The sequence below is a fragment of the Quercus robur genome, chromosome 8 (genome assembly GCF_932294415.1).
Source record: "Quercus robur chromosome 8, dhQueRobu3.1, whole genome shotgun sequence".
In the NCBI taxonomy this organism is placed as follows: domain Eukaryota; kingdom Viridiplantae; phylum Streptophyta; class Magnoliopsida; order Fagales; family Fagaceae; genus Quercus; species Quercus robur.
This window is the reverse complement of record NC_065541.1, coordinates 851,682-877,119: the sequence shown is the minus strand read 5'-3', so window position 1 is coordinate 877,119 and position 25,438 is coordinate 851,682. Positions and strand designations below refer to the sequence as shown.

At 35.2% G+C, this 25,438-nt stretch overlaps 4 protein-coding genes across 9 annotated transcripts in view; 3 read left to right on the top strand and 1 right to left on the bottom strand.

Annotated features, from left to right (window-relative positions):
- The window catches only part of LOC126694103 (probable amino acid permease 7), a 36,806-nt gene extending 18,658 nt beyond the window's left edge, over nucleotides 1–18,148 (top strand). Inside the window, exons 1-7 of one of the 3 annotated variants that reach the window (XM_050390169.1) lie at nucleotides 6,739–6,829; nucleotides 14,505–14,741; nucleotides 15,615–15,708; nucleotides 16,021–16,235; nucleotides 16,754–16,887; nucleotides 16,982–17,209; nucleotides 17,479–18,148. In XM_050390169.1, the coding sequence (XP_050246126.1) occupies nucleotides 6,754–6,829; nucleotides 14,505–14,741; nucleotides 15,615–15,708; nucleotides 16,021–16,235; nucleotides 16,754–16,887; nucleotides 16,982–17,209; nucleotides 17,479–17,880 (1,386 nt within the window). In that variant the 5' untranslated portion in view covers nucleotides 6,739–6,753 and the 3' untranslated portion in view covers nucleotides 17,881–18,148. Of the gene's footprint in view, nucleotides 1–6,738; nucleotides 6,830–13,583; nucleotides 13,926–14,504; nucleotides 14,742–15,614; nucleotides 15,709–16,020; nucleotides 16,236–16,753; nucleotides 16,888–16,981; nucleotides 17,210–17,478 lie in introns of those variants that run through there. The other 2 variants (XM_050390166.1, XM_050390167.1) reach the window with 2 other exon arrangements.
- LOC126694102 (proteasome activator subunit 4-like) overlaps nucleotides 1–25,438 on the bottom strand; it is a 44,646-nt gene that overhangs the window by 3,507 nt on the left and 15,701 nt on the right. For 2 of the 4 annotated variants that reach the window (XM_050390162.1, XM_050390165.1), the window contains exons 30-35: nucleotides 24,798–24,976; nucleotides 24,306–24,387; nucleotides 23,693–23,817; nucleotides 22,648–22,740; nucleotides 21,019–21,172; nucleotides 20,739–20,908 (exon numbers count right to left, since the gene is read on the bottom strand). In XM_050390162.1, coding sequence (XP_050246119.1) covers nucleotides 20,867–20,908; nucleotides 21,019–21,172; nucleotides 22,648–22,740; nucleotides 23,693–23,817; nucleotides 24,306–24,387; nucleotides 24,798–24,976 — 675 coding nt within the window. In that variant the 3' untranslated portion in view covers nucleotides 20,739–20,866. Of the gene's footprint in view, nucleotides 1–20,738; nucleotides 20,909–21,018; nucleotides 21,173–22,647; nucleotides 22,741–23,692; nucleotides 23,818–24,305; nucleotides 24,388–24,797; nucleotides 24,977–25,438 lie in introns of those variants that run through there. The other 2 variants (XM_050390163.1, XM_050390164.1) reach the window with 2 other exon arrangements.
- Nucleotides 7,392–8,254, top strand: LOC126694107 (uncharacterized). Its single transcript, XM_050390174.1, has 2 exons — nucleotides 7,392–7,632; nucleotides 7,858–8,254. Exons 1-2 carry the CDS (start codon nucleotides 7,537–7,539, stop codon nucleotides 8,089–8,091), a joined length of 330 nt encoding a protein of 109 aa, XP_050246131.1. The 5' UTR covers nucleotides 7,392–7,536; the 3' UTR covers nucleotides 8,092–8,254.
- LOC126694105 (transcription factor MYB80-like) lies at nucleotides 19,319–20,674 on the top strand. The gene is made up of 3 exons (XM_050390171.1): nucleotides 19,319–19,451; nucleotides 19,549–19,678; nucleotides 19,939–20,674. Exons 1-3 carry the CDS (start codon nucleotides 19,319–19,321, stop codon nucleotides 20,651–20,653), a joined length of 978 nt encoding a protein of 325 aa, XP_050246128.1. The 3' UTR covers nucleotides 20,654–20,674.

Here is a 25,438-nt window from a genome sequence, read left to right as displayed (position 1 = left end):
GACATGTTTTGTTTAAGTCAATGTTGTCTTGGTTTTTCGTTCCCTACATGCAAGCGTATAAAAGGTCATATTATAGCATGACACAGAAGATATTTTAGAGAGTTATTTTTGTGTGCTACAAAGAGAGAAAATCTTAACCTAATTATCACCAACCCTTTTTTTTAGAGATAATTATAATATACTACTAACTACACTGCTCGAACCATTTCTCCCTAAGCCCCTAAGCACTCTAATCAGAACAGTATTTGAAGCTAAAGAGCCAAGCCTAGAACGTTGTTTTAGAACAATTTGAAACTACTGCAGTCAATTTGGTTATTACCATTAATTCTTGTCCCTAGACCCTAGTGAATTAACAGTAAGAATTGAATTGACCGCAAGTTTAAAATAATAGAGACCAAATTTACTGTTACCAAAATGTATGAACCAAATTGATATTTTTGCTAAAAATAAATAACAAAAGTCTAATTGACCGGTCCTCTCAAACTTTGGTCAGATATTCTCTACCAAATAGAACGCCTGAGCATTTCAATCAAAGGGTAAAAAAAATTAACTAAAAGTAATGTTAGAAAAAAAAAAAATGTGCTTCAGCGTAATGGGCCTAATGGCCTAACTTGGGCCTATGTCCAACCTTAACGAAAGCAAGGAAGTAGTAACTTATCATGGCCATTGGAGGGCTACACCAGCGGCCTAATGATAAGCAAGTTGGCGTATTCTTTTAACCATAAAGCAATATCTAGAATTATAACATCTTAATGATTACTGCAAATATAAATATTTTCAGATTTTACAATTAAAAATTAAGTAGACAGTAACATTTTGATTATATTTTTGCGTTTCCAAAAGAGTAAGAAACCTTTTTCTATGAGATTCCTACTGGAGGGAGGGGAGACTGACATTTTGATTTCCATAATTGCACCAAATCAACTATCTAATATCAAATCATCCAGTAACAACTGTATGGTTCTTTACTCAATCATGCATTAGCAAACATTAATCTTGACTCCAAAATAAAACAGAACCTATTATTATTCTTAACCCACATTTGTGGACTAGAAAAGTAAGAGCAAAACTCAAATAAGAAAGAAATGTCAAATTCAATAGCATATTCAAAATTGACTAATAAAGCGCACAATAACTTCATGCGTTTTGTTAAAATATATGTGAATGGACTTTTCCATTTTAAGTTTTCATTTCTAATTTGTGTTTTTTTATTTTTTTTTATAGGCTAATTTTTTTTCTTATTGAAAATTTGAAGGTTATTCAAAAAGCAAAATCATCATTTTTTTTTTGTATTATTTTTATTTTCTATGTCATCTTTCTTTTGCATGCATTAGGAGCATGAAATAAAAGAATAGAAAATTAATTAGTTGCTTCGAATGCGCACCCTCTATCTCAAAGTTCTTGTCCCAGTTCATGCACGCTCCACTACTCAATGGATAACACGCATCTATTTATTCTTTTCTATTCTTAATACGTTAACGTCTTTTTAAGTTTTAAGTCTTACACCACCACGCACCCTTAGCACGATGGTCAGAAATCTAGTTTCTAAAAGAAAGTTTCACATACATATACACTTATTAGATTAGGCTAGAGTATAATTTTTATTTTGTATAAAAAAATAAAATAAATAAAACATAAAAAATAAAAATAAAAATAAAAAGTTTTAAATCTTACAAATATCCAGGTTCATGGTAGAAACAAGCCGCTGGAACTGAAAGAAAAGTGAAAGAGGTGTGAAATGTCTTTGCACGTGTTCAGACATTCACAATCACACCTAAGGGCTGAAGAAAACAAAAATAAAAATAAAGAAAAAAGAGCCATGTGATGTCTTCTGAATTCTAATAATAATTTTTTTTTTTATCATTTTTAAATCTCTGATGGTTGAATAAAAGATATGCGATTCAATCTTTACTGTTAGAAATACAGAGTAATTGTATTGTATTTCATTAAGTAATAGAATATACATAAGTGCCTTTATATAGGAGGCAGAGTGTGCAGTACAAGTAAGTGTGTTATACAAATAAACAAGGTGGGCCTAAAGCCCACATACCCTAATACACGTTTATAGCCCCCCTTAAACTCAATGTGGATGTGAGACCAACTTGAGGTTGTCAACCAAAGTGCAAAGACGTCCCTTAGGATGTGACTTGGTGAAGATATCTGCAAGTTGATCTTTAGAAGAAACTGAGATCAGCTTGAGAGCACCATGGACAAGATGATAACGAATAAAATGACAATCGATCTCGATGTGTTTAGTCCGTTCATGGAAGACATTATTGTGAGCAATATGAATGGCACTCTGGTTGTCACAATAAAGAGGTGTAACGGAGGATGTGGACACACCTAAATTTTTGAGAAGCCACCGTAGCCAAAGGAGCTCAGATGTGGTATCAGCAAGGGCACGATATTCTGCTTCAGTACTGGAGCGGGCCACATGAGTTTGTTTCTTGCTTCGCCAAGAAATCAAAGAAGAACCAAGAAGAAAGCAATAACCAGTGGTGGACCTACGATCAGTGGGATCTCCTGCCCAATCAGCATCAGAAAATGCACGGAGAAGAAGAGGAGACTGAGCAGAGTAGAAAAGACCATGGAAGAGAGTGCCCTTTAGGTATCAAAGAATACGCAGAACAGCAGCATAGTGAGTCGATCGTGGAGCAGATAGATACTGACTCACCTGATGAACAGCATAGGAAATGTCTGGACGAGTGACAGTGAGATAAACTAGGCTGCCAACCAAGCGTCTGTAAAGAGAGGGATTAGACAATGGTTTCCCCCCTGACGGAGTCAGATGCGCATTAAGCTCAACTGGAGTGTCAACAGTCTTGCTATCAGTGAGTCCAGCTCGAGCCAAGTGTTTAGAGGCATACTTGGCTTGAGTAACATAAAGTCCATCTGTAGAATGAGTGATTTCAAGACCCAAGAAGCAGCTGAGATGGCCAAGATCTTTCATCTCAAACTGCTGACTGAGAAAATCCTTGAGTTCTTGAATGCCACTGAGGTCATCACCAGTTATGATCATATTATCCACATACAGGAGAAGTAAAATAGTGCCTTTGTCAGTGCGATGAAGAAATAAGGCAGAATCATAATGACTGGCCATGTAACCTAAGCGAGAGATGGTAGAGCTGAATTTGGCAAACCAAGCTCGTGGAGCTTGTTTAAGGCCATAAAGAGCACGCCGAAGGTAACAAACCTTATTTGATTCAACAGAGAGACCAGGAGGAGGTTACATATAAACTTCTTCACTTAAATCCCCATTAAGGAATGCATTTTTGACATCCATCTGAAAAAGGTCCCATTTTCTGGCAGCAGCAACAGCTAAGAGAGCTCGAACAGATGAGATACGAGCAACTGGAGCAAAGGTCTCTTCATAATCAATCCCATACTCCTGTGTAAAACCTTTTGCAACAAGACGAGCTTTGTAGCGCTCAATGGACCCATCAAAACGAGTCTTAATCTTGTAGATCCACTTACAACCAACCACAGATTTCCCAGGGGGGAGATTCACCAAATCCCAAGTATGGTTTTTAGATAATGCATCAAGTTCCTCTTTCATTGCAATCTGCCATAAAGGGTCAGTGGAAGCCTCACGATAGGTGTGAGGCTCATGCAGTGTAGCAAGGGCAGTGTAACAATGATAATCAAGTAAATGTGTAGGAATGGATCTTACTCGAGTTGAGTGGCGAGGTGGAATGTCTTGTGCAAGATCTTCAGGCGGAGCAGGAGCAGGGGACCTAAGCTCAGGGTTGGGTAGCTCGTCTTCAACCTGTGCATTTTCCACCTGTTCATTAAAAGGTGAACTAGGAAAGGGATCAAAGGTATCTGGTGGTTGGACAGAGAAGTCTATAGGCAGATCAGGAGCAACTATAGGAGGATCAGGAGCAATTACAAAAGGAATATGTGCCTCATCTAGAAAAAGATCTAAAACAGAGGAGGAAGATAGGGAGGCACGGAAGTGAGAGAGCTCGACAAATGAGCGATGTTCCCAAAAAACAACATTGCGAGAGATACGAAGACGATGAGAGACAGGATCATAACACCGATACCCCTTTTGAGTTTCGCCATAACCAAGAAAACAACAAAGCCTTGATTGAGGCTCAAGTTTGTTATGCTCACGTTTGTTGTTTTCTTGGTTATGGCGAAACTCAAAAGGGGTATCGGTGTTATGATCTTGTCTCTCATTGTCTTCGTATCTCTCGCAATGGTTATGGCGAAGTTTTCGTTTGGCTCTACCATTTTGCTTAGAGGTACCTGGACAAGTTAGTTGATGAACAGTGCCATAGGAATGCAAAACAGCTTGGAAAGCATATTGAGTGTACTCAAGAGCATTATCAGATCGAAAAATTTTGATACGTTTTGAAAATTGAGTTTCAACCATTTTTGCAAAATTAGAATATACTTGCAATAACTCAGAATGATGTTTCATATTAAAAATCCAGCTATAGCGAGAGTAATCATCAACAAAGACAACAAAATATCGAGACCCACCAATACTAGAGACAGAGGAAGGCCCCCAAACATCAGAATGAATAAGGCCAAAGATATCAGTAGATATTGATTCACTAGTATTGAAAGGTAAAGCTGGTTGTTTTCCTAACTGACATGAAACACAATCAAAATTTTCTGTAGACACTGAACCTAACAAACCTCTAGAAGCCAATTGTTGTACACGAGAGGAAGATGCGTGACCAAATCGAGCATGCCAAAGTGCAAGGGAAGGAGTAGAAGAAACTGCAGCAGCTACAACAACAGAAACAGGGGCAACAAGTGGAAGACGAAGGTTGTCCACGGGAAACATACGCCCAACTCTGGGACCGATCCCAAGCTCCTGTCCCGTCCTTGGATCCTGCACAATACACCCAGAATAATCAAAGATAATGCAATAACCTAACTCAGCTAATTGACCTACAGAAAATAAATTGTAAGAAAGGTCAGGAACATTAAAGACACTAGGAACCGAGAGATTGACGGTTGAAACGGAACTTATATTATGACCAGACATAGTGGAACCATTTACTGTGTGAATATTAAGAGGGTGTGGTGCAGATTTAAGTTCAGAAAATAAGGACAAGTGAGGAGTCATGTGATTGCAACAAGCAGAATCCATAAGCCAAGAGGAAGGAGACATACCAGATAAAGCTGAAAGAGAAGAGGAATAAGATGCATTACCAACCATATGAATGACATTGGCGATGATGTTTTTAAGGTCATCTGTGGACATGGTGAAAATGCGTCCTGAAGACTTAGACTGTGCAAAGACGGGAGCCATTGGTTGGACACTCTCAGTGTTGGCAACAGTAGCAGCGGATATAGACACAGCTTATTTGTTGCGATGATAGCAAGTCTAAATATTGTGGCCAAAACGTTTGCAAAAACTGCAAAGACGTTTGCTGAATTGTTGGCGACGATTATTGCAACAAGAAGAAAACATGTCCTTATTTCTCATTCAGAAGCAAAATATGCAAAAAAAGGTGCGCAAAAATGAAATCTAATCGAAAAACTGGGTAAGGAGGACCCGGACTGCAAAAAGTCAACTCTTGTCAAAAGTCAACGGTCAACCTGGTCAAAGTCAACGGATGACGTCAGCAGGCTGACAGGTGATTACGTCAGCAGATGATGTGGCGCTAACGTAAGCAGGTGATGTCAGCTAAGGCTGACGTAAGCAGGCAGGATGATGACGTCAGCGAACAGGTTCCGGCGCGTGGCGGCGAATGGCGGCGCGTGACTGATACAGGAGGTGCGTGACGCGTGACGCGTTTTGGCGGTGCGTGGTGGCGTGTGCCGTTGACGTCGAGAATTCTGATGGCGCGTGGAGGCGCGTGGTAGGTCCGATGAAGACGAAATTTCACAGAAAGGCAGATCGGAAAGAGTACTTTCCAATGATGCTATCTGTGGTCTGATCGGCGAAGCGGAAGCGATGGTGGAGGCAAGGCAGTGGTCTTTGATGCACTGGAGTCACGGTGAAGGCAGCGGTGCTGCTCACAAAAACGGCTGCAGAGGATACCCAAGAAGACAAGACTGCTTAGGAGCAGCACACCAAAGGATTAGAGCAGTGGCTCTGATACCATGTTAGAAATACAGAGTAATTGTATTGTATTTTATTAAGTAATAGAATATACATAAGTGCCTTTATATAGAAGGCAGAGTGTGCAGTACAAGTAAGTGTGCTATACAAGTAAACAAGGTGGGCCTAAAGCCCACATACCCTAATACACGTTAACATTTACCTATATTAAAAATCGATTAGTATTTTAATTTGATGATAAAGAGTTATTATTAGGAGCTAACGTAAAAAGTTAAAACAAAAAAAAAAAAAAAAAAAAAAAAAAGAAAAGAAAAGAAGAGGGTTTTAACTGGAACATCTATTCTCGACTATCGTTTACATTAGGAAGCTAACTTATAAGTAGACATATGTAACCTGTAGAATGGTGGAGCATGGACTGAGAGAGACTTTTTTTCTTTTTTTTTTTGTTTTTTGAGCAAGATTGAGTGGGACTTTGAGACAGAAGATGTGCATTCCTTACTTACCATCACACACAACTTTGAATAATCTTCCAAACGTGTTAACTGAAAGTTATATAAACTCTTCTACACACCAAACTGAACTTTGACTTTATCTTCTTCTTTTTCCCCCATCGACTTGTATCTCTGGAAAATCTATCATCTTTAATTTACAAATTTCAGCTATAAATTTAATTTCTGCCAGATTGGTTCTTCAAAAAAAAGTGAGAACTTAAATCTTTTTTGGAGACCATGGGAGAAGAAGTTGCAGATGATCAAACCCCATTTTTTCAAACTCAACCAGCTGAGCATCCTCTCCAGAGAACTGGTTTGGTTTCAGTTCACCCTTTAATTAACCCTTCTTTAGTTCTTTTGTTTTATTTTCAATTAATGTGGTGACTATCATAAAGTGCTTTGAAAGAACAAAGATTCAAGGGTCACAACTTCTCATTTTTCTATATGTTTCCTTTCACAGTACTGTCAAAATTCCAATTAGTGGCAAATTCAATACTCCTTTCTTTTTTCATAGTTTTCAAGATCCATGCGATGATGAGAGAATCATAGCATGGTATAGGAACTAAAGTCACAGGCAATTGGCAATTTTGGTGCATTTACCTGCCAAATTAATTTTCTCTCATTCTTCTATATTCTTCTAAAATTATTTAATCATTATTCTAATATGGAAGAATTTAATTATAAAATGAGGTACGTAATTGCATGCTAGTACTTATAGAATGACGTACCACAATTATTGGCAAAAGAATAAAAAATAACTTACATCATAAAGCCTCCAAAAGAAGAAATTAGAGAACAATTTTGAAGCGTAAACCATTTCATTAACAGTAATATATCACAAGTGCGTATCTTAAGCACTGGAACGAAACAAGCTCGATCGGTTTATTCCACCTCTTTCCAAGGGCTATAATAGCATTTCTTTGTGCCATTTTCTTCAGATTATATGGATATACTGCACCAGCACCACCAGGCCTCAACCATGTCTTCTTCAACTTCATCACATGCACTTGAAGTCCTTGGATGCAGTTTTGTCATTGTGGAAAAAGGGCACCAGTGAAAACATCATGGACTGGTGAAAACATAGGGAGGAGGTTTTGGGCGTGTGAAAAATATGGGGTATTGTGCTAATCTAAAAGCATTTTCTATCATCTTTTTCATGACGGTCTGTGTCAAGTTGTTATTAGAACAACATGACGCTATTTTTATTAGCACTAATCATAATATACAAATTTAACAATTTGTGGAATTTATTGTGTCCAAACTTATTGAATCTGAAAATAATATCTCTCTGCCTCTCTGTTATTTAAGAATTAATTATGTTTAATCTCTTTTTGGCTGCAGGTTGATGATACTTGTGGATACTTTGTTTGGCTTGACCCTCCTACATGTGCACGTGGTAGAGAATTGCTGCCTTTGCTTAGAGAGAAGATAGATAGTTTAGGGAAGGAGGTGGCAGCACCCCATGCAAAGGAGAAAAATTATCGTATTAATACGAAAGACGGGATGATACTGTGTTTTTGTACTTTTGCTGCTATTGGGTTGGTGTTTATGATCGCATTACTAATGATAGGATGATATTTATGTACTCTTAACAACTAGATTTACTTTCTTTTTCTTTTCTTTTCTTTTTTAAATAAGTCTAGTGAAATAAAAATATGTCACTCTTTCACAACTAGACAATGTCCCGTGCCATGGGCAAATACATTATAATTTCATTTGAAAATTATTTTTATGTGTTTTTATAAAGATCCATACATAATATTCATTTTGTTGTATAATATTTATGATATTTTTTTCACACTATTGCTGAATTCTTTGAAACCCAATTTCCTTGATTCACATCTTATAAATTTTTCTTGTCGTAGAAGTAGTTTCTAACTATTGAGGGGATTTTCTTTACTAATCTAGATATATGAGGTTGGAACTGAATAGTGCTTAGACACAAAACTATATTTTATTATAAATTTAATATTATAATGATTAAAATAAAATCTAGATAAAAAGTATTCTTTATTTTTTATGGTGAACCAAAAATCGGACCATCTCCAATTCGTCCATAGAGTCGTCCAGGACCAAGAAGGTTAACTCAACATAGGAAGGCCAATCCACCGTGGGGAGCTCATCCATGGGTAGGAAGGTCATCCATCATGGAAGCAGCTGGACAACCTCGCAACACTTAGAAAATTTTCAAAATAGATTTGCTCACAAAAGCTTACGATTCGGACCACGTTCTGCCGTTTAGAAGTATGAGCAAAATCCTTGTTCAATGCTATAATTTCTCACTAAGTTCTTAACTTCTAATGGCAGTTGTAGAAGATAAGATTGAACCTTTTAACTTCTATAGCAGTTGAAGGAGTTAAGTATGAATCTTCTAACTTCTGTGCACATTGAGAAAGTTACTAAACAAGTAACCACTCCAAAACTTACTATATAAGGACTCATCCACATCAAATGAAGGTAAGTTTCGACTACTCCTAAAGTTGGAATTCTTGAGTTCTAGAGAGAAAAACTAACTTAAGCATCGTAGGGTTCTTGGCCGGTTCACCTCGATCACCTTTGATCTTGTGTTTCTTTCTTTTCAAGCCTTTTAAGCAACCACTAGGCCATTGAAGCCCGGAGCATTCAGCTTACTGATTTTCTTTCCATAATCAATTTTTATAACTGAACACTTATTAAACACTTCCTCAACCACTCCAATCTCACCACCAGATCCCAAGACCCCAATCGCAAACATTGTTTTCATTATCTAAATGAGATGAAATCATTTGTGTACCAACATAAAGAGAACATGATCAAACAACAAAAAAAGGGCCAAAAACACTTTCATTTATTAAAATTTAATTGCCTCTAACTAGGCCTCCATATCCTAAAAAAACATAGAAATTTTTTTTTTTTTTTTGGAATTATCATAATATTTTACTTTTATGGATGTGGCTCATATTGATTCCATATTAAATAGCAGTCAAATAATACAAAGAAACCAATAAATTCAATGGTCTAAAACAAAATATAAAAATAAAATAAAATAAAATAAGAGTGGCTAACCGCGTCAATAATATCAATTAGCTAGAAGTAGTATTTATATTTCTCTTCTCTTTTAGGGTTCTAAAATAAAATAAATTTAAAATTGTTGCATGATAGTCTCATTATCAAAACTGCAAGCTACATCTTTTTCAAAATTTTAGTTAAATAAAAATTTTCTTGGCCATTTTTTTTTTATTCGTAAGGACCTAATATATTGTTAAAAGAACCAAAGTTTAAGGAAAAATTTTGGTTACAAACTTAGTTGTAGCTACAATTCTCACTAAAGAAAATTAACATGGCTACTTATTTTAAAAATCTAACCGTTAAATTGCATGTTCTTTATGTTCTTAGAACACATGTCAAATTTCATGTCAATCGGATACTATTTATCAATTTTATGTATAATTTTAGACTACAAAACTCGAAATATAAACATTTGATTGATGACATAGTTATTGATCTTTGATCTTCTTGAAATTTTGTAAGTATGCAGAATATAAGAAGAAAATGTAATCCAAATGTGGATTTGTCAAAATTCACAATCTAATAAAAAAATATTTAGTTTGAATGAAATTATAACCTTAGTCTACAACCAAGTTTGTTGTCAAATTTTGTCCAAAATTTAATTATGTTGGGCCTAAAAAAATTTATGGTGGTCACAAATTTTTTTAAGGATAAAAAAATATAAAAATTTTAAAATTTATATATAATAATATTAATTTTTTCCAGTCATTCTGTGACCACCTTGAACCCAATGTGAAGCCACCCCTGGTGAGAATAAGATGGGACGACAATGTTGAGCTAGATATATGTGTACGTGAAGGAATAATAGAACTCAAGTTCCATAAAATATCAAAAAAATTCCTCAAATCAAAATATCAAAATAACTGTACTCCGACCAAGTCCATCAAGTTCCAAATTTCAGGTCACAAAAAATGTGTCCAAATTACATATATATCAAGGAAGTCAATACCGTACCGGCCTGTATGTACCGTACTGGTATGTATACCGATATCAAAACATCAACGTTTCGTACCGGTTTAAATACCGACCGTACCGACCATACCGGCCAATTTCGGGCAATACCGGCCGGTACTGAAAAATGTTTTTTTTTTTTTAAGTTTTGTAATTTTTGAATTTTTATTAAGGTAGAATGATAACTTATTTGCATTAACTTATTAGTATTATTTGTTTTCTTAGTATGCAATGGTAACTTTTAAGCTTTCTATTTTTTATATTGTGTTTTTTTTTTTTCTTTTTCTTTTAATTGATACTAAAGTCTAAAACCAATTAGTTCTGAATTGAGAAAATGTTTTATGGTAAACTTTTATATTTATTGTAATACACACACACACACACACACACACACACACATATATATATATATATATATATATATTTTTATTTATTTATAAATATAAAAAATAGCGGTAAATCCGAAATGGTACATCGGTATTGACCAGTATCCGAAATATATCATACCGCTGATCAAATCGGTACAACCTCCGGTACGATATTGACTCCCTTGATATATATACAGACAGTAAGTCATGAGTACTACTATAGGCTATAGGCCCAACGCATGTCACTCAATGTTGATGCATTTTCCTAAGTCTCCTCCTAATTGGCTCGTTGTTAAATCTCCTGTTAGAATAATTAAGCAACAATAATGATGGGAACTTGCGTCATGATTCCACTCCCACTTCCAAAAGCAGCAACTCTTTTGGTATTTAGGGGACTTCTTAGGCTGCATTAAATAAATCAACTCATTCTAAAAAAAGAAAAAGTTATAAATCAACTACTATTAGTTACTCATTATCAAAAGCTGTTAGCTACAATAAATGAGGCATAGTGAATTAGTAAGTAAACACAATTCTTTGCATTGACAATGGCTAAATAAGAACACTTGATGCCTATGATGAACCCGGAGTAGTGCATCCCTGGCCGCAACAGTTTGAAATTATATATGTTGCCAATCATTAAATCAAAGTAAGATTTTATATATTTTTGAATTACAAAATAACAATTGATTAAGAGGGTATAAAAGTAATTTTATACAAAATTCAACCTACTCAAATTTTCACTCTTGATAATAGCTCTTTGGTGTAGGCGATGATTGAACCTCAAATATCTTATTCAACTATCAGAAACTTTACCAGTTAAGGTAATTGAAACCCACAATAATTGAGTGGTCAAGTTTTTACTAGTTCAGTAGTTCTTTGGTGTAGGCAATGATTGAACCTCAAATCTCTTATTCAACCATCAGAAACTTTACCAGTTAAGATAACTGAAACCTACAATAATTGAGTGGTCAAGTTTTTACTAGTTCAGTAGTTCTCATCTAAACTCACTACTAACATTATTTTTTTCTACCTACCAATAACAACTTGTCACAATAGTAATTATGAAATTTTTTTTTTTTTTTTGAAAACTTTAGACTTATTGAAACCAAGTGGTAAAAAGTTAATGGGACTAAAACTAGCCACCTTGCTACATGTATACACAAAATTCATAACACTGCATTAATGGGAAAAAACTATAATTACTGCGGTATTATATTCATATGGACCACAGTTAACATTTCATTTTACACCATCACAACTTTTCATCTCAACAAATATGAAATTTATTGTGTTATTGCTCCATCTTTTCATTCCCTTTTCTCTTTCATTCTACCAAAAGGTCCAAAACAAAGGACAATACATCATTTGCTTTCCACCCATTTGCTTTTCCTTCTATCCTCACAACCACAAACATATGGAACACTATTAATAATTGACTCTCGCATATGGGCATGTCCCGTTGCAATTATCTTTTTTTCTATTGAATTTGCATTAAGACATATACTGTTCCCCCTTTTGGTCAATTGCCATTGTACAATAAATTGACATGTACTTGTTTGTATTTGAACATAGTATATAACCTGCCTAACCATCCCGTAACAAACATAAAGTCCGTGCGCAAGCTGCCATCCACTTGTCCACAACCAGACCTTTCATCTATAGACAAAGTCTAAAATAGAACAAAACCATTCTTATTATATGATTATTATTATGTAATTAGCCTCTCGTTTTCAGATTTGAAAAATAAGAGCCGTAGTAGAGTAATCAAACAAGAAAGAAATATCAGAAGCATATCCAAATTGTTTAAAACCCACAATAATTTAGGCGTTTTGTTTAAAGGGTAAAATTTAAAATTACATTATCTTAGGTGTTGTATTAATATAGGTTACTCCATGACCATGTAGTACAATTTGTTCACCAATGCACTTTTTTGTGTGCAGTAAAATTATATGGTTAAATTTATTTGAAAAACTTAAGGTATAACACTTCAAAGAAACGGTATCAAATTTACCTTGTTAAAATATATGAAGGGCAATTATAGGTTTATATTGTCCTAAGAATGTAAATCTTACACTGTAAATTAAACAAACGTGTACAATGATGTATACTTTTTACAAATATGTATAAAATTATACACATTTGTATAGTTTATAATGTGTAAAACTTACATTATTAATATAATGTAAACTAAAAATTTCCCTTACATAAATGGTTTCTTCATTTTAAGTTAGTCATTTCAAATTTGTTCTCCTATTTAACAGAATAAAAAAAAACATATACTTTGATTTTTTTTATTTTTTTTATCTTTTTTCTGATACGAGCAAGGATTAAATAATAATAAAAATTAGATGCATACCTATATGGGTTCATGGAAGAATGGTAGTTAGACTTAGTCATGTCTGGTTTAAATTTTCCTTACATAAATGGTTTCTTCATTTTAGGTTAGTCATTTCAAATTTGTTCTCCTATTTAACAGAATAAAAAAAACATATACTTTGATCTTTTTTTTTTTTTAATCTTTTTTCTGTTACGAGCAAGGATTAAATAATAATAAAACTTTGATGCATACCTATATGGGTTCATGGAAGAAAGGTAGTTAGGCTTAGTCATGTCTGGTTTTTTACTTTTTTTTTTTTTTTTGTCTTTTAGAAAACTGTTCAGTCTGTTCTGATTGAAATCAGTTAATTCCAGGTTTCGGGTAGCCAAGTTAACATTATACATTATACATTACAATTATTGACCGTTTGACACCACCTTAGAATAATCTCCCAGAAAGTACATTAGAAAGTTGTACACAATTTAGAACACGAAACTGTAATTTGACTTTCTTTTTTTATTTCTTTGCTTCCCACATAATCTATCACTCTGGCAGTTTTATCATCTTTCCAAATTTCAGCTATAAATGAAATTGCTTTTCTGGTGGGTTCTTCACAAAAGTGAGCATTTGTTGTTTAAAGGCCATGGGAGAAGAAGATACAGATAATCAGATTCAGACCCCTTTGTTGCAAACTAACGCAGCTGAGCGTCCTCTCAAGAGAACTGGTTTGCTTTCACTTTTCAGTTCACCCTTCTTTGATTTGTTTTATTTTCTATGGTGGTGATTAGAAATAGTTTTGAAAGAATAAAGGTTCAAGGGCCTCAACTTCTCTGTTTTCTGCTTTTTAGGATTTAACAGAATTCCCAGGAGTTGCAAATTCTTTTTTTCTTTTTTTTTTTCCCTGTACAGTTTCTTATGTGCCAACGTAGTTTTCATGTTCCATTGAATAAGAGAAATTGAGAATGAGACGGGCACAAATTTCACAAAAACTAGGCACCTCTGGTGCATCTTAACTAGATGTGACCGACTCTAACTAGTCTATTAAGGATCTATAGCCAATCCCAACCCCTAAATTTTGGGAGTAAGGCTTCATCGATGTTGTTGTATCTTACTTGCCATATTCTCTATACAATTAGAATAAAGTATGGTGCATAGTTGCATTATTTTCCAGTATTCTAATAGAATAAGTTATTTTTCTTTATTATTAGGAGTATTGTTTTTTTTTTTCAATATTGAAGTTCATTTTTTGCTTGAAGGGTGATTTTTTTTTTTTTTTTTTAATATTGAATATTTGAATTTTGAAGGGAATCTATGGACAGCAATGGCACATATAATAACTGGGGTGATAGGATCAGGAGTGCTATCACTAGCATGGAGTATGGCACAGCTTGGGTGGATTGCAGGTCCTTTGGCCATGTTATTCTTTGCTGCAGTCACTGTTGTTGCTACATTCCTTCTCTGCAACTGCTATCGAACTCCTGATCCTGAATATGGTCCCGGTAGAAATCGGTCCTATCTTGAAGCTGTTGACATGAATTTAGGTAACATAAGCAGCTAGCTACTTTATTTTGATTTCCCATGATTGAATTTGATAATAGTAATACCCATCAAATGACATTTTTTTTCTGATAAAGTAAAAGATTCATTAGTTAATTAGCTTTGTTAGAGATATATTAGCCCATTAGAATTAGGCTTTAACCAAATATCTTATATAAGTAAATAACATCATTTAAGATAGTTTGAGTCAGAATTTTCATATGGAAGCCACAACTGTTATTTTTTTATATGACAAGATATTCATTGGATCATTAAGAGGAGGGAGTCCATCTACCCTTCTAAGAGGATTTGAATTACGCCGTCTATTCTATTGTACAAAATATATGTCCTTTTAGATACCTCACCTACCGAATTCAATGTTAGTTGTGCATGAAAAAGAAAACGTGTGTGTATATATATATATATATATATATAAGTTGAAGAAAGAAAGAGGGGCTTGATTATAATATAATGCAAAAACGTGTGGATCTCTTCAACAAAGAAAAAATCTAGGAGCCATTAACTTTGTGAAATCATTATATTCAAGTCTCATGTAGTGGGTCCTATGGTGTGGTGTGTGTGTGTTTAATTCAGGTTGTCACTAGTTTGATTGTGTCATGCAAGTCACTTCCTAATAACTAGTAAGTGCGATATTGATCTTTTCAAAGATGGTAAAGGTAGTGGGGCTGTCTTAATAAAGAACCAAACGCTAAGTAGCAATTTATTATAACTTTAGTAAATTTACGTGGTAGACCATCAGCTTGTTTTGAAGAAAATGCCTAATCATCTTTTCAGGAAAAAAAAATGAAGGTATTCTTTCTTCATTTGATGTAAAATAACTAAGCTGGATTATAGCTAATGCTTATAATGGATTGCAGGAAAAACGAATGCATGGGTGTGTGGCTTCTTTGTGCACTTAAGCTTATTTGGGACAGGCATTGCCTATACAATTACATCTGCTATCAGCATGAGGTTTGTTATATGCTCCTCCTCTCACCACCAACATGATTCTAGAGTGGAGTGATTTTGGTTTCAACTTCAGCTTTTCAAGAATTGTTGCCATTTACTATTTTAGAGATGCATTATAAGAGTTTTTGTTGCCAAATTTTGTAATTTGGGTCAATTAAATTCTAGAGGGGACTATATAAGGAAAACAAAAAATATTGGTTTTGTATTAGTATTGTTGTTAGTGTCACCAAAAAAATAACAGAATTGGCACTTCTATGATTTTACATGGTCAAACATTTTCCATTCAGCAATATTTTTTTCTCCCTATGGATGCAGAGCAATCCAGAAATCAAACTGTTACCACAAAGAAGGGCACGAGGCCGCATGTAGTTTTGGAGATACCTCTTATATGTTACTTTTTGGAGTTGTCCAAATTGTACTATCTCAGACACCAGACTTTCACAATATGGACTGGCTATCTATTCTTGCTGCAATCATGTCCTTCACTTATTCTTTCATTGGATTGGGACTTGGCTTCGCAAAAGTTGTAGGTATGCTAGCTCAAGCCATAGGCTTATACATTGAAAAAGAAAATGGTAAAAAGTACACAAAACCCCATGTGGTTTTTTTGTAAAACACATAACCCTCCCGAAGTTTTGAGTGTGACACTCAAGTCCCCATGGTATTGTTTCATGTGTGAACCATTAAATATCCATAAAAATAAATGGTGAACTGCTCATGTGATAATATGTGTCCATTTTTAAAACTACATTTTCACATAAAACAATATCACAGGAGGGTCTAGTGTTAAAATCAAAAACCCCAAGGGAATTAGAAGTGTTATACAATTAATGGTTTACACAAAATAATACCACTCAAACCTCAAGGGGTTCCATGTTTTACAAGCAAACTACAAAGGGGTTTTCTGTATTTTTCCCAAAGAAAAAAGGAAATTTCAAGAGATTATAAACTTATTACATTAGTGGTGTTTTTTTTTTTTTTTTTCCTTCTTTCTGTATTTTAACTTTTCTTCCAAAAGCTAATAATTTTCTTGTCATAAATATTGCAGGAGATGGATATGTTAAGGGCAGCATTGGAGGAATTTCAACTTCTAGTGCAGCAGATAAAATATGGTTGGTAGCTCAAGCTATTGGAGACATTGCATTTGCCTATCCATATTCTCTCATTGTGATTGAGATACAGGTTTGATACCCTTTAGGTCTACATATTTAACGATTCAGGTACTTAAAAGAGTTATAGAGGTTGATATAAATGATGCATTTTGTAAAACATGAAGGATACTTTGAAGTCACCTCCACCAGAAAACCAGACCATGAAGAAGGCCTCAACAATAGCAATTGTAGTTACAACCCTCTTCTACCTCAGCTGTGGAGGCTTTGGATATGCAGCCTTCGGGGATGATACACCAGGGAACCTCTTGACAGGGTTTGGATTCTATGAACCATACTGGCTCATTGATTTTGCTAATGCTTGCATCGTGCTTCATCTACTTGGAGGATATCAGGTAACCATATTATATGCTAAATTTATCATACTTAAATCTTCCAGTTCTTGTTGGCATCTTAAATCTCTGCTAGACCTTTGTTATGTTTCTCTCAGTGGCCAAGATTATGGTAGCTATTTCTTTACCATTAGAAGTAGTGCAAAGTGCAGCACAGGACTATATATCTAAAATAGCCAACACAGAATATTGCTTTGGTATAACATAGTTTTAGTACTAGAATGCTAGTCTATATCTATTTATTATGCTTTTACATGTGTTTATGTTGGCAGGTTTACAGTCAGCCATTGTTTGCAAATGTTGAAAGATGGTTTGCTGACAAGTTTCCAAGCAGTGGATTTGTAAATGATAACTACACTTTAAAATTGCCATTGCTCCCAGAGATAAGATTAAACCTTCTCAGGTTGTGTTTCCGAAGCATTTATGTTGTGTCGACAACTGCAATTGCAATGTTGTTTCCCTACTTCAACCAGGTTTTGGGAGTGCTAGGAGGCTTGAACTTCTGGCCCTTATCGATATATTTTCCAGTGGAGATGTACTTTAAGCAGATGAATATTGAAGCTTGGACAACTAAGTGGATCCTGCTTCGAACTTTCAGCATGTTTTGCTTGCTTGTGACATTATTTTCCTTGATTGGTTCAATTGAAGGACTTATAACTGCAAAATTGAGCTGAGAAACTGCACTGGAGTCCTTTCATAATGGAAAAGGAGGATATAAATATATCTAATGATTTTATGCAGAATGATGATGATGGCCCAAAAATTGTGCAGAAAAATTGTTATTGATTCACGAAAGTACAAAAAATATCAGACTTAATTATTGTTTATGATGCAGGCATTTCTAAGTTTTAATGAGAAGCCTAATACATTGTCAGGATTATAGGGAACTTGACATTGTAAATTGTTGTTTTTAAATATATATGAATTAGAACTTATTCTTTATTCAATTTGTTGAAGTGACTCTTTGCAGGTAATGGCCCAATTTATTGATCAAAAAAAAAAAAATGGCCCAATTTAATGCAAGCAATTTTAGAAACAACGAAATTTTTTATAAGCTGACAAACAATTGAACCTACACATTGGGTTGGTTCAACAATCAACAGGGTTGATAATTGGGTCATAATTTGGCCCCCTTACTTGGGTCAAACCGTTCACACAATTTAAAGTTTGCCCAAAATTATGCACTGGCAATTTATGAGACACTGTGATCTAGATCCAAAACTGAAAACACTCTCAACATCTATGGTAGTCATAGACTTTTTGGGTGAAAACCACTTTGTTGTGAGACAGAGAGTGCATTAAAATTGATGTACAAGAATACAAACTCCTCAACATCTGTACAATGATGTGTTATATCATATGATAGGGCCAATTCTATCCAGCAAGGCCACACGTGAATCAGTTTTGTACGGACACTATAACGGTAAATAACAGTTAAGCCGCCACCAGCCAATCTTGAGGGAATGTGTTAGTTACATGAAATATGGGTTCACATAATGAGCCCCACTGAACCCCACGTGCAACATCAACCTAAGCTTTTGCAACCTTCGAAGGGTACGTGACTCGGTGCAACCATTTAAGGTGGATTTGTGTGTGAGTCAAGCAGAAAGCCACCCAATAAAATAATATATTTTTCTTCTTTTTATTTTTTGTATAAACCCAAAACAAAGTTAGAGAGTCAACAAGAGAGAGAGTAAGGGTTGACCGGGTGTCTTATGGGTGAGCTACCTGCCCATCTCTCACACGCACAATTGCGTTGAATTCTTTAATAAAATCATGCACCTTTGATGTCTCTTTTTTACCTTCACAAATTAACACCACCATGCAATTGCAACCCCATTTCCTATATATAAGAAAACCTACTTTGGTCTCACATATTAGATATCTAACCAACCAAAAATATTATTTCAGCTCCTTTCTTTTTCTTGAAAACATATTTTTTTTTTAAAGATTATAAAAGAGCTTAAGTAGAGAGAGGCAGAAGAGAATTCTCTTTTACTTGTGTCTCTTACTCTAGCCTTCCTTTTTTCCATTAATTGCATTAAAAACATTTCTTGCACCCCACATTTGCTTTTATTAGGGAGGAGAGTAAAAAAAAAAAAAACACCAAAGATGGGTAGGATGCCATGTTGTGAGAAGGACAATGTGAAAAGGGGACAGTGGACTCCTGAAGAAGACAACAAGCTCTCTTCCTACATTGCCCAACACGGCACCCGTAACTGGCGCCTCATCCCCAAGAATGCTGGTTTGTGCTCTCTCTCTCTCTCTCTCTCTCTCTCTCTCTCTCTCTCATAAATGTATTTACAAAATAACTAAGGCTACTTCCATATTTCATATACAAGGTCTTCAAAGATGCGGCAAGAGTTGCAGGCTTAGGTGGACTAATTACCTGCGTCCTGATCTTAAGCATGGCCAGTTCTCTGATGCAGAAGAGCAAACTATAGTGAAGCTTCATTCTGTTGTTGGTAACAGGTACACCACTTCATGTTGCTCTTTGCTCAAACTGGAATATCAATATTCTTTTGCGAACTAACAAAAACTATAAGAGATTAAACAGAACACCAAGTGTGTCATGAATGATTAATAGTCTCATTCTAATTGACCTCAATTTTTAACTTATATTTATCCTCAAAGTCCATCGTTTTGTTAGTTTAAACAAGCAGTTCTATTCCTATTTTTTTTTGTCTCAATATTTTGGGTACTAAGTAATTATTTCCTACATGGGCATCCAGATGGTCACTAATTGCAGCTCAGCTGCCTGGCCGCACAGACAATGACGTTAAAAATCACTGGAACACCAAACTGAAAAAGAAGCTGTCAGGCATGGGAATTGATCCTGTGACCCACAAGCCCTTCTCCCACCTAATGGCTGAAATTGCAACCACACTGGCACCCCCACAGGTGGCTCACCTTGCAGAAGCAGCCCTTGGCTGCTTCAAAGATGAAATGCTCCATCTCCTTACTAAGAAGCGCATTGACTTCCAGATCCAACAACCCAATGCAGCACTAGGGAACACCACTGCCACTTATATTAACAGTAATCAAGACGAAAAAGATGATACCATTGAGAAGATCAAGCTTGGCCTATCAAGGGCTATCCAAGAACCTGAGATGCTACCATCAAACAAGCCATGGGACAGTACTGGAGCGACATCTGAGAATTTTGCAGGGGCCTGCAGTGCTTTCCCTGCATCTATGACTGGATATCAGTATGGCCCGTCATCTTTTGGCAATGACGGGGACAGATCACCATGGAGCCAGAGTATGTGTACAGGAAGCACATGCACAGCAGGGGACCAGCAAGTTCAGTTGCATGAAAAACTTGAGGAAGAAAATGGGGAGGATTCTGAGGGTAGGAAAGGAATCAGAAATGGGTCCAGCATTTTCAGTTCAGACTGTGTCTTATGGGATTTGCCATCTGATGATCTAATGAACCCAATAGTTTAAGAAAAGTTACAGAACAGGAGTGCGAAGAAGGCAGGAATCCTACTTCAAGGATTAAAAATAAACATCTTACAACAATTATAATGACTGACATGTAAATAAAGCTCATTTCATAAATCATGATAAAATACAAGAAAAAAGTATTATTTCTTGCTAATAATTTCAACTATCTGTGTTCAAACTATATCTTTGCTCTTACTAGAAATACAATGTAGGTCAAGCAAAATATGAAGATGAAGAGGATGTATCAGCCAGAACCTGCAAGTAATCAAGAAGAAAAATAATTTAAGAAAACAGAATTAAAGTGTTTTTTTTTTTTTTAACACAAGGCTAGATTTCTTGGAGAAGTAATATTTCTGCAAAGCTACCTCAAGTTGCTCTTCAGTGAATGAATTTTTCTGAACATTCCATGTATCTGCATGGGTCCGCCGGAACTCTGCAACTGCTTTTGTAACTGTAGATTTTACAGGCGTTGGCTCCCCGGCAAAACGAGCCAGTAATGTAACATGCTCAGGTAACCAACTGGAGGAAAAAAAACACCCTAATGCTGTTAAGGAACTAATATATCAAAAGAAAAAAAAAAATATATATATATATATATATATATAAAAGAATTGGCAATAAAATTCCATTTAAACCATTCAATCTGATGTCCCATCCCTGAATGAGAGCTAAAAGGCAAATAGTTTGAATGTTATTGATATATTAAACAAAGAGGTTTGAATGTTTAAAAAGATCCAGCATAGTTATACCAGAACTCTAGAAGAATTGTAGGACTAGGCAAACCAAGAGGGTTTTTGGCTCCTCCTCAATCCGCTTCCCTCAAACAAATCCAGTTGATGAATCCTTTTTTTTTTTTTTTTATAAATAACGGAATTGTATAAATCCAGTTGATGAATCTAAGCAAAACACGTGGTACAACTTATTTTTCAGCCTTTTGAAAATGGGATTGTTTGAAAAAACTGTACCTAGAAAAAGTGAAATTATAAAAAGTTGTACTTTGAAAAAGTGCAGGTTGAAAACACACTACCAAATGGGCACGCAGTCAGTTTGTAGGGTCCTAACTTGCCATGAGGAACTGAGCTTATCCTTTCTGGTGTGGCGGAGGTTTTTGTGAAGGTAAACTTTTTCACCACAGAGATTTTGCGCCTCATTTCCACACAAAATTTGTAGACCTTTTCACTATCTTCCATAAGAATGATGTGTTTGTACGTACACCACTCATTTTAGTCAAATAACCAAAAATCTTTTGGGATCTTTCATTAACTAATATTAGCTAACTAGTCACATTTGGTCAATTTGCACCCATTTAGACCAAAAACCAAGATTCGGTCTTTGGGTTGGTATAGGTGCACCTATTGTTGACTGACGACTCAAAGAAATTGGAATTTGTAGAAATGTTATTAAAGGAACAATCATAATTCAGAGTTTTCTAATATATAAGTGAATGAAATTTGGTGTATATATCCAGTGATAAAAGTTGGTTCCAATTTCAAATTATATATATATATATATATATACATATATAAGTAAAACAATAGTTACAATGGGGGAGAGGGGATTTAAATCCTAGATGTCTCCGTTAGAAACCCCTAAAGGTGTGCCAATTCAGCTACAAGTTTCTTGGCAATTCCAATTTCACATGTAAATTTAAAAAATAGTTTTATTCCAGAAATTTGCTGTAACAATTTACTATTGCTAAGTTATCAATATACCATTTTAAGAAAACAGACTGGTGGGTTTAGTAACATTTGAACTCACTATCTAGATCCCACCAAACCCACCCATTGGAAGCTTTAAGTAAGATACATTATGATTGTGTTGGCCATATATTTTCATAATTACATAAACATCAGATTCATGCATCCTGTGTATTTAAGCTTTCCTTGATTCAATAAAATTATTACTTAAATTTTTTTTACGCATCATCAAAGTTGTTACAGCATATCTCTAAAAGCTAACTATAAGATCAACTTCTTTAACTTAATGTAACACACCTGGGTATGTCATACGGCGCTGATAACACAGAAGCAGTCAAAGCAAGGACAGCACCATGTATAGAGGCAATGGAGTGACCAGAACTTATATTTCTGCATTTATAGACATTAGATCAGAATAACGAAATTTTACACGAAATACCTAGTAATAGTGACTCAATACAAAGGGTATCCAAATTATAAAATGATTCACATATATAAATACATGAAAACATGCATGAACAACTTACCGGTTAGCATATGACTGCATTATTATTAGTGTTCATCAATACCATGAGGCATAAAATTCAGTACTTAAAATCTCAGCAGATGAGTACAGATTTCTTTATATTTGACAATGCACTCAAGCACATATTGCATACAAAAATTACTACAATAACAACAAAAAACAAAGCCTTAGTCCCAACTTTTGAGGTCGGCTATGAATCCTCAACAAATTAGTTAGGGTCAGTCATATGTATTCTTTTCCTCCATTCTGCTCAATCTAAAGTCATACTCGCTGTTATTCTCTTAATTGACATGTCCTTTTCTCTTACTTCTACTGTGATTTTTGCATATAAAAGATTATATTCATTAAAAAGCATGAATCATGCATCCTGATCCAAAATGCATTCAACAGCTCAACGAAACATTTAGGAGTGGCTCAGCAGAAGAAAAGATATAATTGATTTCTTTGTTAATAATTGTTCTTCACAACGATCCATTAAATTACTCTTCAATTGTACAAAGATATATTCATGAATCATGAACTAGCAGTCTGTCTGTTTCAACCCACTATTCATAATACTATCCGCATTTCCCCAAATCACTCTGGTTTCAACTTCCATGAAACAAAAGAACCTTACTAGCAGAAATAGAACTTATTTATGAAATGCAAGCAGACGCGTTTACATGTGTCTATATGCATGCAGGACATGAGACTCTAAGAAAGAATACAGCAGAAAGTGTTGTGCGCATGAAAATGCAGATAAATAGGGGTTGTCTCCTCATCGAAAAGGCATATCAAGTAATGCATAACTAAGGACTTCAATAACATGATTCTAACCTCTGCTTTCTCTTTCTTTGAAGATTATTTGCCTTCAAGTAAGCTCTATCACGAAAATCTCTTGCTAGATCTTCATCCCCGCCCTTCATTAGGCCTGCCAAAACTGCTGCAGCATGCTCTCTTACCTGAGCCAGAAGTTAGCTAAATAAGTTGAAAGGAGCTAAATTCTACCCCTAGACCCAAAAACCTTAGCTTTTTTTTTGGGGATAGAAAAGCCCAAAAACCTTAGCCTGTAAAGAAGAGCTATAGACTCCTAAAAGGTCCCAAAATATTAGGGCATAATTGGTTAAAGAGAAAATCTCAAGAACCATATAACTTGTTCTTACTGCTACTTCATTTCAGGGGTCTATGACTTCTGAATAAAAATGAGTTAGCAATATCATTGTTCTTATCAATAGCATCACAATCTTATATGTCCAAACCTGAACTACCCAAAACATTACACCCAATATTCCACATTACTTTTCAAATAAGCATCCAGAAGTTAATACTTTTTACTTGCCACAGACAATCCCATATTACAATTTTTGGAGGGGTTATCCCATCAGTGAACCCCCTTAAAAGTCGAAAATTTTCATAAAAAGAAAACTACTACTGTAGGTTAGAAACTTGCCTCCACTTGGTTATCTATAAGTAGCTTCTCCACAATGCTCCAGATTTGTTGTTTCTCCACACTTGAGAGAATGAAAGTGTGCCTGTTATAAAGACATAACATGACTTTAAATGCCTCTGCCTATAGCAAACATTTCTCTAAAAACTATGACAGACTCCAGTCGACACAAGATATCAAGTCAATATAAGATATCATGAAAGGCTGAAGATAAAGAAGTAATTAGAAGAAAGAAGGGAAAAAAAACATTGAATCTTCATTTATAAATGACATTTTTTGAAGTATAGATACTCGTGCAAAAATATGGACACTGTCAAATTTAAATTGCCCAAGAAGAAATTTATTCAATATTTGATAAGCTAAACATATCACCCCCCCCCCCCCCCCCCCCCCCCAGGTCTCTCCCAGAGCCAAAAAGACTAAACGGTAACCAGCTATATGACTTGTAATCATTCAAGGATGCAATGCAAAGGGGAACCTCTTCAGTTACCATACCTATACATAAAGGTTCGCAGATATGTCAGTGTTGCAGATCTAGTCCGCCAGTTAGAATCATTGGCTGAAGAAAGAATCACAGATACGGCCTCCTGGAGATGAGGTTCCCAGAAAATCCTCCATTTTAGCAGTTCAAAAGCAGCCTTGGCCAACGTTGACAAATCTTTATTTGATGTTTCCTTCAAAAGGCAGTAATAATTCTCAGATAAGAAGTTGTGATGCGCAACCTACTAGGCATCATGATGCAAATAAAACAAATGAAAAACAAAAACTCCAATAGTATATTGTCTCTGCAATAAATATCTCCAAAGAATTGAAATGTAATACAACAGAAACATCTCAGACTTTGTACAAGGAATCATAAATGTTAAAGATCAGAAAGAGCCATCAAGTTGCATCCAAAAATCTATATCACAAATCAGTATATGGTCTCCTGTCTGTCTCAGTCACCACTGTCGAATTGCGCTTTAAGCAGAAAGTACAATCGTGCTCTCTGATTAAGTTAGTAGAGGCTCCACTAATGACTATCCCAAACAGAAGCACCCAAAATGAAAAGACAACTACTTCAGGTAGTAGGGACTCCACTAGTGACTACTCCCAAATAGAAGCATCCAAATGGAACGCTAGCTACTTACATGGCA